Source organism: Numenius arquata, chromosome 8 (genome assembly GCF_964106895.1).
Source record: "Numenius arquata chromosome 8, bNumArq3.hap1.1, whole genome shotgun sequence".
In the NCBI taxonomy this organism is placed as follows: domain Eukaryota; kingdom Metazoa; phylum Chordata; class Aves; order Charadriiformes; family Scolopacidae; genus Numenius; species Numenius arquata.
This window is the reverse complement of record NC_133583.1, coordinates 30,701,970-30,715,188: the sequence shown is the minus strand read 5'-3', so window position 1 is coordinate 30,715,188 and position 13,219 is coordinate 30,701,970. Positions and strand designations below refer to the sequence as shown.

Sequence of the window (13,219 nt, the reverse complement as noted above, 5' to 3'; positions counted from 1 at the left end):
TCCTCTTGCCATGGAAAGGAGGAGATCCTCAGTTTTGAGACAACAGAATTCAGTGTGCCTGACCTGCTACGGAAGTTCAGCCTGAGTCTGGGCATTCTCGGTGTGCTTTTTCTTCCTTACGCACTTAGCTTCTGCCATCTTCAAGGTACAGGACAAACGCACACCACGATTTCTTAACTTTTACTTTGGTGACTCTACCTTGTAGCAAAACCACAACACTTTGTATCTACACTGAGCTTTGTCTTGGCATAACTAAGATGCTACTCTGAAACCAAACCATCTGGATTTTCCTTAGCGCAAAGGACAAGCCTACAGCTTTAAAACATCAGCGACCAGCGTAACCAACACTCCAGTCAATGTATTTATTTTTTCTTCCAAGTTCATGTTGACAGAACTAGAAGGAAGCAATAAAGTGTGCATATTGAATGGTGCATGAAAGCACAAATCAAACAAGACAAAACACACTGAAATACGTTTTCCAACTTGGGCAGTGTATTTATGCCAAATTCTTCTCAGAACTGAGTTTAGAAAGAGTGAAAATTGTTGTAGACAATGAAGACAGAATATTTTTAACTAACACACTCACCTACACAAACTTTCTATTCCATCTTCTAGTAATTAAGAAATGAGGCTTCTATAAAGAGATTAACTGCCTTTTCATCTAGTCTTAGCACTCCTTTCAAGGTTGATGAACGTACTGATCATGGAGACACTGACAAAACACTGATAAATACGTGTACTTTGCATTTGCTATGATTACATGGAAAGCTTTTGGGTTTTTATGTAGCCCTCCTAAGGTGTAATGTATTACATTAACAGCAATCTACAAGATACGACAAGTGAGGTAAGAAAGCTGAAGGCTTAGAATTTAGGAGCTTCAAGTCTTTCATTTTCACTTCACTTTCTCATCTTACTACGATGACTACTGAATTTAACAGACTTGAGGTTGCTGTAGCAATCTTACCTCACCTGTGCGGAGAGAAATAAGTTAAATCCTATTTTATTCTAATATAACCATTTCTGCATTTAAACATTGAAATACGGTCTTACGAAATAACTCATCAACTGCTCTTCTTTAATTGCAAAGGTTCATGCTGACACCCAACACATTCAAGGTCATTAAAACTAAAGATCTAATGAACCAATAATGACTAGAAACTTATTTCAAATGGGTTTGAACTGACAGAAACAGAAGCAGAGTCTCTCGAGTGCCCAGAAAAACTTGCATAAATTTTCCTGGAATTCTTTTTAAGAAGAAAATGAGGAAGCTCCAGAATACTGAAATGTCCTGCTTTTGAATGCTTAATCTCAAAGATTCTGTTCTTATTTGTAAAATGTCTATTTGCATTAATAATTACAGCTTGAAAATAATTACAATTCAGACGAGTCATAATTGTCCAGAAAACAGCTCTGCTCTGTTGGAAACCAGGCTTCTCATGCAGAGCAGAAGTACTGACAGAACTGGCAGATGAGATCTCTGGTCCACTGATGTTCATTTTTAGTAAATCCTCGAACACAGTGGAGATTCACTTAGACCAGAAAAAAATCCTGAATTACCAATATTTAAGAGCCAAAAATCAAACCACCTGGATGATTTTGGTTGGTTTGCTGAAACCCAGAAACCCACACAAAAACTCTGCAGAGCTGGTAAGGATCCAGCCAATAACTAGCGTAGGAATGTAAGTGGTTCCACACCAACATAATTTTAAAAATGTAGGTCTCATTTTATTCTTTATCTACAGGTTTGATTGATAAAAGTAACTTCACAGTTGTAATATTCTTCTCTAGCACTGGATTCGCTACCACGATAGATTTATTTAAAAAAAAAAAAAAAACAAACCACACAACAAAATCCCAGAAGAGTATCCAATAGCCATAAAGCATGAATTAAAAAGCTTAGGAAATGGGTCAAAAAGCCACTGTCAAAGGGAATCATTATTCAATGACATTTTTCATTTGGGGTTAATGACATCCTAAAGGGTGTCTCCTGGGACTCATAAAGGATCCAGCACTATCAAACATTACATCAGTGGACTGGAAGTGAAAAATACAGTCCCATGAATAAAATTTTCAGATGACGCATGGATAGAAAGAGTGATAAAGAACAAGGACCAGAAAATTGCACGGATATATCTCAATTCCCGGAAACAGCTTACTCAAATGCAACACATCACTGTACTGACCAAATGTATGCGGGGCTTAACTGCAGCATGGACCAGTAGGCCTCCAGCTGGGGTTGAATCCCATGAAGAGATGGGATCAGTCCCAAGAAAGCACTGTTTGGACTTTTGCAAAAGTTTGGAAACTTTTCTGCTCTCTGGAAAGAACAGGGGCTGGGGGAATGGGAGGCACGTGCTGTGAAAGCAGCCTGCCATTGGCTGGGCAAGCCCTAGCTCTTCCTCCACAGCCCTCTCCCTCCCGCCTCACTGCCTGATGGCAAGCTGACCAAAAGAATCCTTCAAAAATATGCTAATTTAATTTTTTAAAAAATTTTTAATTGTAACACTACCATTCATAACACAGCCCCACAAGTAGCTGCACTGGCACCGTTCAGGAGGCCATGCGTTGTGATGTGGGACCGGGAACAAACTGGTGTAGAGAGAAGGGCAGGAAATAACAGACCACCTTTGCAGCGTTACTGTTGTCAGAGTCAGGCTGCGGCAGAAAGTCTAATGGGAGCCCCAGGATGCACAGGCACAGGAAAAAGCAAGATGACTAAGGAAGTTTTAACCCTGGATCATCACTGAAACCAATACTGGAATACCGCATCTAAGTCCTGGGAGATTCAGTTGGGGAAAAAAAAAAGAGGAGGATGCGGAGCAGAGCCACTGAACTGTTTTGTGCAGGGTGTAAATGCCTCGCAGCAGGAGGTTTAAGAGCTCAAGCTCCTCAGTTTGTACAAGAGACCACAGACAGCCGAGTTGGTCACAGCATGTAAGTACCTTCACAGGGATAAAATAAGTAATGGTACAGAAGGCTGTACTCTGTCACAAAAGTGTATGCCAGATCCAAGAGGGGAAGCTGAAACCAGAATGAATCTAAATGAGAAGTCAGAAACATTTTTAACAGCAAGAGATGAACAGATTACCAGAGAAAATGATACCTTTCCCACCTCCTGTTACACTCAAATGAGAGCTGGATGCTTTTCCAGAAGAGCATTTAATAGGGTTTTTAATTTTCAAAAAATGCTACTGGAATGAAGTTGGATGAGAGAGATGAAGCTTAAATAATTAAAAGATGAAGATCTGCCTAGCCTTAACCTCTGTGAATCAGTGGGCAGGATGAACCACCTCTCTCATTTCCATGCAGTTGAACCTCGATGCCAAACACGGGCTACACAGTGACACAATCAGATGCAGATTGCACCAAAGAGGGTTTAACAGAAACGGGAAAACCATTAGACTGATGTGCGCTGATGCAATATCAAAGACCAGGGTTGGGTGCAACCCAGCAGCAGCTGACGGCTTGTCAGGACAGAGTTCACTCCCGTGTCCTCCCCGCCTGCCATAGGCCGTGACTGTCATCTGCCCTGATACCAAAGGCTGCGGCTTCACCTCTGACAGTTTCTACCCTGCATTAATAACATAAACCAGCAAAAATGTACTGCACATTGAAGGTTTAAGACAGCAGAAAACAAACGGGATGCAATATAAAAATAAATAGCCCAAGGTATTTTAGTACCAATTATTCATTTTCATATTTAATAACAAAGGAGTGATGAAGGTCATATAAGCCTGAGTAAAAATAAAATTATATGCCAGCTACACATTACCATAATATAAAACATACGATTCTTGACCATTTACAAGTTCCACATTTAGGGCTAGATTTGTGTATGTTAAAGAAGCACCCTGTGAGTTTTGTCAGACAAGCATCTGCTCCGTTATCGAGTCTGGTTTTTGTAGCAGGAGGGACCAGGATCTTACTCATCGCAGGTAAACGACCTCCTCTCTGGCCTACAGGGATCTGTGTATGACAGCGGATGTACGGTTGTTTCACACTGCAGAAGCTGTGCCCATTTTCCTAAATATGCTGGAACTTCAAGACTTTAAAACATGGGAAATCCAAGGAAGGAAAAGATTTTATTTTAATGTGTTTAGCTTTAACATCCAAAGGTGCCAACCAAGTCTTAATGAGAAAAAAATTTCAGCGAAAATAATATTCATATACATTATATGCACTCTGAAATCTAAAATAAGTTAGTAAGAAAACTAGAGTCTGATATGATGATCTATTTAATTAGCTTTATATGAGCAGTTTCCTTCACTAACTTCAAATCTTGATGAATTTCAGGGAAAGAAAATAACATTGTGGGGCTGACTCCTTAAAACAGAATAAGAAGATAGAATTTTTATAAACAAAAACGAAACTGGAAAGATGACAGGTATGAGTGGAACACACAAAATAGTTAATAATCAAAACAGTTAAAAGAGTGGCTGGGTCCTGGAATCACAAAAGACAAGGGACTTGAGCAATCAAGGGAAAGGAAAGACAAGAACTATTAGAGCTTTTGTTTTTCTGGATCACCTGTTTAACAAATAGAATTTGTTACTTTATTTATTATACACATATATAAGAAAATTTTTGCTGCTCCAAGAGGGAGGGATCCTGCTCTTCTATTGGGAAGGGAAAGGTGCAGCTGAGGATTATATCTGTTGGGAAGAGCTAGTTCTCATAAGAGCAGCCACCCAAACTCCCTTATTCCTCTTTTGGCAGTAGCAACAGCAGCAGCGTGCCAGCGGTAATGCCACCCAGGAAAAGATGGTCTTCAGAAGCTCAAATGCTGCCACCTCCTCACTGCAAGACTCTACCTACATGAGGCAGAATTAGAGACTCATAGAAAAAGTTAGGTTGGAAGTGCTCTCCAGTGGGCATATAGACCAACCTCCTGCTCAGGTAGGTAGAGCTTCAAAGTCAGAGCATGCTGCTCATGAAGGTCTCTCCAAGGATGGAGACGCCAGGGCCTCCCTGGGCAGAACAGCCTTCTTTCCCTTATGCTGAGCCACGGTTTGCTTTGCTGTAAATCGTGACCATTTCTTATTGTCCTGTTACTGCATGTTTCCGAGAAGAGCTTGGCTCTGTCCTCTCTAGGACATTCTTTTAGGTGGCAGGAGAGTGCAGTTAGATCCCTCCTGCACTTTCTCTTCTACCGGTTAAGCTGCCTCATGCACAGCTAAGCCTTCATCACTGCTGGGGCACGCTCCTCACTCATGTTGTCAGCCACCATGACTTCCAGCACTCTTGTTGCATTGATGCTATCCAGACTATCGGTCCCCAGTCTGCACAGATGATGGAGTTACTCCCCCCAAGGAGGAACCCAGAGTTCTGCATTAGCCTTTTCTGAACCTCAGGTGGTTCCTTTCAACTCACCCCTGCTGAGGTTCCTCTGAACAGCACACCTGCCTTCCTGCGTGTCCACCACACACCCTCAAGCTTTTATGACTCAAAACCCCAAGTTTTTTCCATCTGAGAAGCAGGGTGCATCCTGAAGATGTTAAACAGTATCATCCCTCAAAAACAATGTTTAGCCAACTGCCAGTTAGACTTCAACCTACTGACCACTATGACCTGTGCTCCTGCCAGGCCAGTCAGCTTTTTTACCCCCTTTGCAGTTCACCCATTCGCTTTGAACCTCCTCAGTTTGGCTTTAGTGGGAAATTGAGAGCCTAGAAATCATCATGGCAGAGTCTGCTGGTGTGTAACCACGAATTACTTCTATGAAATGGCTGATATTTCCCTGAACAGAGCGCTAAACACAGCAAGGCAGGCAGGCAAATGAAAATACAATGAAGCTTTCCAGAAGAATGTCCCTCAACTTTGAATTAAGAGGATTATACCACTTAGTATACCATTTTTATAACCCCTTGAGGTCCAAGTTTTCTGCAGATAAGTTCAGAATTGAAATTTCTTAGAGTAAAGCTACTCAATTCTTGCACGAACTACACACAAGTCCATTTTTACAGGCTGCTTTGCCTGTCTGTGTGAAGTAGTTCCAGAATAACTTGAAATCTCGAAAGCAAGACCACACAAGAAAACAACCGTGTGTCATGGTCACACTGCAATATGACTAATTTTATTATAATATATGTTGGAGGATTGCTATCGTACAGTGTTGCTTTGGAGCACATTTAACAAAAACCTACCTCAGATCATCTACATCTTGGTTAACTGCCTGGTGTTTATGTGCAACAAAGCAAGGCTACAAAACTACTGCTACGCTTTCCACTGAAAACATTCTTGTTTTCCACGGACTGATGTTCCCATTGATGGGACCTGGAGAATAGCAGGTAATTCTGGTTATCCTCATGAAGTTCATTACGTGCGTGGCACTGGACATGTCAGAAGGTTACGCAGGGCTGGCATTAAGCACAAGCCACCCACAAGAGCTATTGTCTGGGTCTGGTTTGGTTTCGGTATTAACCCTTTGCCATCTCACACTGTAACACGTGGCTCTCCCCTCTGTGCAAGAGAGACTCCTGTGCGCCCTGACCTATTGCACAACCCAAACGAACTATAACGAGTTACTAGTTGCAAGAGTTTTGGTACGACAACAATACCATCCTGGCATCCAAACTGTGGAACAGGATGAAAGCCTTTAAAGAACCTTTTTTTTTTTTTTTTTCTTACATTTGTCTCTTCAACCAGAGCAGCATACTAGGAACTCCTTTAAAAATAAATGAAACCTGGATTTTGCAAACAAACAGATGAATCCCAGATTGCAAAAATACCCGTGCTATTAACATGAACTCTCAGAACAAACAAAAACTCTGCAAATTCTTTCTGCAGAGTATTACTTTATGTACAGTACATACCTTTGTGCAATCTGGTAAAATGACCAGGACAGAGTCAACAGTATTTGCCCCAACTTATCCCAATTGGCAGCTTGTCCCATGATTAAACACAGCAGCAGAGAACCGAAAGAAACTTTCTGAGTCATCAGGTCTTGTCCCTTAGCAGTGCAGGCTCCCACACACTGTCTAATCCTATCATAATCCCAACGAGCTTCATCTTAAACGTCCTCAGGTTGTTCGCACCATTATTTGCTTAGTTAATATACTTCAAAACCATTTAAAAGAGTAGTTAAGTATTTCCTATGTAAACCCTACAAAAAACATATTTCTTAAATTATTTACTAGTACATAATGCACTGAAACATGTTAACACTCTGATTAAGGACAGAAAAGAGTTGATAAGAACATGTGCTTACACTAAAGACAATCATTCAGATCTTAAAAATAATAGTAACAATGATACTGTTCCCTCCCATGGTTGTTCCACAGATACTTATGTTCCACATAAGTATCTCTGTTTACTAGGAGACAAGTAGTTAATTCATAGAGATTTTTTTTTTTAAAAAAGAAGCTATTTCATCATATTTTCAGAGTGGCAAAAATCAGGTGGGGCTGTAAGGTGGTGGTCTTAACACCAGTTACTCTCTCCTCCAGTCACTCGCGGTTGATCTGAAGGAATCTAGAGATCCATAACACAATGTCCGTTACTTTTCCTCCGAAGCTATACAAAACTTAGGAGGCCATCACCGAGCCCATTTAAGCAGCACTTTTCAAAGACTTAAATTACAGGGCAAGCCATCCATGAAATGTTTTCTTACCACAAGGGTTTTAATTTAAACAGCTGCAGTACTGGCTCTGGAACATGCAAGCAGTTCAGGACAGGAAGCATCCAGGAAACCCCACTCTCATCATCATTTGCTCTGAGAAACTCATCAGAAGGGCCTCTCTGAGCCCCCCGGCAGGTACCTTCTCCATGGCACCTGGCTCCTGTTAGTCCTATTGCAACACAGGCACCTGTCTGAAGGAAAGATACTACACTGGGCTCCCAGTCAAAATAACAAATGCTTCCATAGCAATCAGCTAAGGCAAAAAAAAAGAGAAAAGATTGTGGCTGGACTGTGAATTAAGGTATGCTATGTATTTAAAAATATCCAGCATTGATTAAGTATGCAACTCCTAATATGCTGGTTAAGTTAAAGCCTACTTGGAGCCCAGTTTCCAACCAGATCATATTAAAGCGTACAGTTTTGTGTATACTGGACTCCCAGATTTATTAGCTAAACATTCTAAAAGACATATTTCCAATAATGGAAAAGAGATAATAGAAAAAGGCATGGTAATAAAAGAGATTGGGCAGAACTCTGGTTTAGATCCGGAGGTCTATAGGAGATGCGAGAGGAGTTCATGCACCCGAGATTTCCTGAGCATGGACAGGCAGAAAAACCCAAGCAGGAAATATGTATAGAGAGGTTTTACACAAGGCAGCAACAAAGCAAATTTTCCCTCTTCTGAGACCACTTCCCTTTGTCACAGCTTAATGACCTGCCTGGATACAAACATATATACAGACCAAAATCTGCAAACACAAATGCTTAATTGGGTTGCTAAATAATTAGCCTGACTTGTATTTAGACTGAAATTTTAACTGTATCTGCTCAACGCATATACACACATTTTTATTTTCAAAGACTTCTTTTGACTGCTCCTAGATGCAGTGGCTCACACATGGGCTCATCTGTAGAATTTGAGACCGAAGATGAATTCTGGCACCAGACTTCAGAGTCAAAACTAGTGCCTTCAAGTTCCCTACAAGTGCTGGGATCTCCATGAGGGAGGAAGATGCCCACACTGTACGTGTTGTTTACATAAAGATAGACGCTACTTATGAAAAAAGGAGGTGGATGTTTAACTAAAAAGTTTTTACAGATATTTATATATTTATACAGATATTTATTTCATAAGAACATATAAAAGTGTTAAATCATCATTCCCATGCAAGGGACAGACTCTCTCAGATTTACACAGTGATGACAATGACCTACATCCCAGACCCTGGGTGTACATTGAGCATCTGACCCAAATCTTTAACTGACATGCTAAAACACATCACTGTGTTTAAATCATTTAGTCCTGATTCCACGGTTAGATAAGTTCAGTCATTTGCCAGTGAAATGATTATTTCAATTATTTCAAAAATATTATTTTAACTATTATATTACTGAGCAAATCACCTTCTTCTAGATTTAGTAGCCCAGAAAGATATTGTTTTAATAATCTTATCTCTACTGAAGTAAAAGGTTATTTTAATCTTGTTGATGCACCAAAGCAAATTTCTGAAAAAGTAATAAAAAGAGAAAGTAAATAATAGATAGCTTTCAGCAGAAGGAAAGAGTATAACCTAAGCATTATTGGCAAAGGAGCAAGAGTAACACCTACCACAGATTTGGGTTTGCTGACTGCCACCAGATTGGCCAGAAAGTCTTCATCGTACAGCTGGCTAAAAACATGGGCATCATAAGCCACCATTATGGAGATTTCTTCCATCATTTTGCCGGCAATCTGCCGTTAGCGTTAGTTGACAATCCAAGGCTGAACCTTGGCTCAGTTCTGTGTCAGCTGCACACACCCACCTGAAGAGGCTAATGAGGAAGGAGTGTCACGAGAGAAAATATGACCCAGCAAATCAGCTCCCGTATGGGTTTTCCTCTGGAGGGTGCCTTTTATTGCCAGGGGAAGCACATATGAAACACCTGCTCACATTCCCATCACTCAACTTGCAAAAGGCATTTGCTGAAGTTTGGCAAACGCTGGGGAAGTAGCTTTAATTGCAGTATGAAGCTGAAGATGGAAAAGCAGTAGCCAAACCAGATGAGCGTTAAGCAAGAAAAGATGCGTCAGTGCTTGACAGCAGGATTGGAATCGCTTCTGTTCTTCTCAAACTTTGTAGCAATTGTTTATTCTTTATATCCAGTTTTCTCCCACGGAAAGCTGATATTCTTGTTAGCAGAGCCTCACCTTCCAATGAATTGCCTCTTTTGCCTTATTTGTAAATTCACAAAGACTGGTGTACTGGTGTCACAACAATTTATTTCAGACATTCCTTGAAATTTTCCACAAGTTTCAAATCTGTCCTTTAGACTCTTGAAAAACACTCACTATCTCTTTTACGCAGATCCAAATTGCATCTTGTCCCATGTAGATGCCTTATGATTTCAGCAGGAAGATGACGGCATCAAGTCACAGCCTTCCAAAAAGAGTCCTTCAGTTACCTATTTGTAACACAGGGTAAAACAGTCATGCAGTGAAGGCTGTTAGCTCTTCCTTGAATAAACTCGCACCTCCACAAGTGAAATAAAACCAATTTATGTAATTGAAAGTTTCCACAGGAGAAGGTTTTTAACCTGAATCTGGAACTGGTTTGCTTTTAATCAAGAAGTGACGTGGTATCTCTTGTCTGAGTCCTAAATAGCGTTGCTGCCTTCTAAATTGCTCCTGACTTTCCAATTCATTTACTGTAACATCTATCCAACACAGAAAAAAACAGCACAAGGAAAAAATTCTGAAAAAAACACATTAATATTCTTAAAACTAAAATCTAGAAAATAGTAAGTGATTTGAAGAAACAAACAAAATGTCCTAAAAAGAAGCTCCTTTCAGGAGTCAGGCAAGATAAAACTCCTAACCAAATCAGCACTTCTGCTTAGACTCATCCACTACATTTTTATCTTCTCTGGAAGCCTTTTGTTCTTCCTGGTGAAACATCAAACCTGCTCAAAAAAGGGAAATCATTTCAGCTGTCTCCAAAAAGAGTATGTGCTGGATGCTGCAAATCTGGTAGAAATTTCCAGTTCAGGTTGCTGGTAGCATGTGTTTGCACTCTCGCTTTCCAGAATAAACAGGGTCAGACCCACCTTGCTTTTCTCTTTTTCCTGTGCTCCTGGAGTATCTTTATCAAAGATTACTCAGGTATCTAAATAGCACCAGGTGCTATTTGCATTTGAATAGGAAACTTGATCAACAGCTGTAGCGTACAGGATTAAAAACCCGTCTCTTTCACTTAAATAGGGGGGGAAATTACATGTTATTGCTAGGAAACAGAGAGAGTTCTAATAGGCTTATGGCAAACAAAAAATGCAGCACTTGAGGTTAAATCCCTGAGACTAAAGCAGATTCTGATCATGCTTAACCCTTGCAGGAGGAAGAAAGGTATTTTTCCCTTGAAATGCACCTATAGTGCATTTTAAAAAAAATTTCTTCGAAGGCTTGGAAATTTCTTCCGATTAATTCCCACGGCAGAGATACTTTAGATTCCGATCCTGAAGATATATCCAGCTCACGAGATTGCTCTCCCTGTCACCCATACAAAAACCATACCTGCTATGCTAAATTCTGCTCACTGTTTTCCGACGCGCTTTAAGTGACCGCTTCCTCTTCGCTTTCATTGCCTTGTGGGGTGGGTTTTTTTTCCTTGCAGCAAAAGTTGAAAGGGTAGGGCTAAGAGTGGCTCCTCCTTGGCTGCCTCCGAGGTGTGCTGACAAAGGCACCTGTTGTAAGAGGTAAAGAAAAGTCCCTTCCCACAACCCCTCCCGCCGCCCTGGCACCCGCTCGGAGGCTCCCAACAGGGACTGACATTACATCGGAACAGTCATGTAGGCGCAGGGGAGAGAGCAGGCGGTGTAACAACAAACATTCCCATGTTAATGAGAGACCAATTTAATTCTGCAATAAGGGCAGGAGGTGGAGAATGCAAATTATCAGACGTACTCTGCAGCTGCAGCGACTCGAATCCCTCCCCTGATTTAGCCAACAGGCATTTCTATTTATAAGGAATTATGGACCAGAACCTATATTCCCTTTTTTTTTTCCACATCTTAAACAGAGAGGGTACGATGATTTAACAGCACTAAACCTACACGTTACTATTGTATTATTGGCCAAATAATTCTTCTCATATCTGTTCTTAACAGAGTGCTTGCAATTTTGGCATGTTCTAACTAGCAATCGTAACAACTGATTTTTGATGTTAGCTAATGCATATCTTGACTTTAAAAAGGATGTTTTTCAGCTGTTGTTTCAAGCTAATGGAGCTGAGCTGCCCACAAACCCCTAAGAACCTGCATTTTACATCTGTGTTAACAGTCTGTGCTACACTGAATCAACACACAAAATTACAAGTATCAAGCTAGTTAAAATAAATCTTTTGAATTAAACTGACTGAAGCAAATATGTCCCCCAGACACAGGTGGTGGCACGGTCACACCAGAGGAACTGGAAAGGAAAAGGCAAGCAGAGAGATGCCCTTGACCACCTCCTCAGGCCACACTACACACTCCTCCCAGCACTTCGATACAGAGCCTTCCCCTCAGCCAGGGTTTCTGAGCACTGAAGTGATGAATAATCTATCAAAAGACAATAAAAACCACATAGTGCAGCTTCATATTTCTTTAGATCGAACAGCGCTTCTCTGTATAGCACCACGTCTACCTTGCAGCAGCCTTCCTCAAGGAACAGGAACGCAGTCCCCTCCATGACATAGGTTTGAAAGCATACCTCCAAAGCAGGAATTTTTGGAGAAGCGGTTCAACCAAGCAGACAGTATGACAGAAGAAAGCCAGCAGAAGGACAGGAGAGCCACGGAAAACTGTTAACTAATTAAGGTAAGTAGCCCTAATTACAGTTGTTGGGATTTATATGCTGCTGGATAATAGAGATGAATGGAAAATTCCTGAATTGAGCAAACCAGCTAGCTTAGCAAAGCAAAATCCTGCTCACTCCCAAGATAAATTCGCTCTCACTCCACCCCCAGGAATGTCTTGCTGCTATCTGCCAGGGATAGGATCTTCTGATAGACGGGAAAGCGTTACGTATGTGAGGTATGTGCAGCTTCTTGCTAAGCGCTCCCTTCCTGCCACCGAGTTTCTGACACATAAAAGCATTTTCTGCGATTTGCTTTTCATGTATTAATGAATCTGGAAAGATCACAGCAGTCTTCAGATAAGGAAACATGAAACTCCTTTCAGAGCACTTGGAATGGCATTTGGCAGCCTTCAAGATAAGTTTACAGGATTTTTTCCCCCCAAATGGGAAGGAATAACGGTAGTATCACACTCTTTTCACAATTCCATTATCCATTAATGACCTGTAAGAACTGTTTCAAACACAACCAGGAAGTGAAAAACACTTGGTTAAGAGTCGACCGTCGTGAATCCCAAGGCACAGTTACATTCTCTCCTCACCCACAAAGAACAGCAGATAGCCCAGATCCTCCGTCCACACACTCAGTCACCTGCAGTGCCACCTAAAGCCCCTGCAGACATCCTCGCTGCCCTCGGGAAGCCGCCCTGCTGTGCCGAACCCTCAGCCAAGCCAAACGTCCGTGCTGGAGTGAAAGGCAGGGAACGGCAGCCTATCCTTCTCACAGGGGGTTA

The 13,219-nt window shown here is 41.2% G+C and overlaps 1 protein-coding gene across 4 annotated transcripts in view; it reads right to left on the bottom strand.

Moving 5' to 3' along the window:
- Positions 1–13,219, bottom strand: part of RABGAP1L (RAB GTPase activating protein 1 like) — a 257,373-nt gene that overhangs the window by 25,538 nt on the left and 218,616 nt on the right. Inside the window, exon 1 of one of the 4 annotated variants that reach the window (XM_074152250.1) lies at positions 9,228–9,338. The exons of the other annotated variants lie outside the window; for them this stretch is intronic. Within the exon in view, the coding sequence (XP_074008351.1) occupies positions 9,228–9,338 (111 nt within the window). Of the gene's footprint in view, positions 1–9,227; positions 9,339–13,219 lie in introns of those variants that run through there. 4 annotated transcript variants of the gene reach the window in all.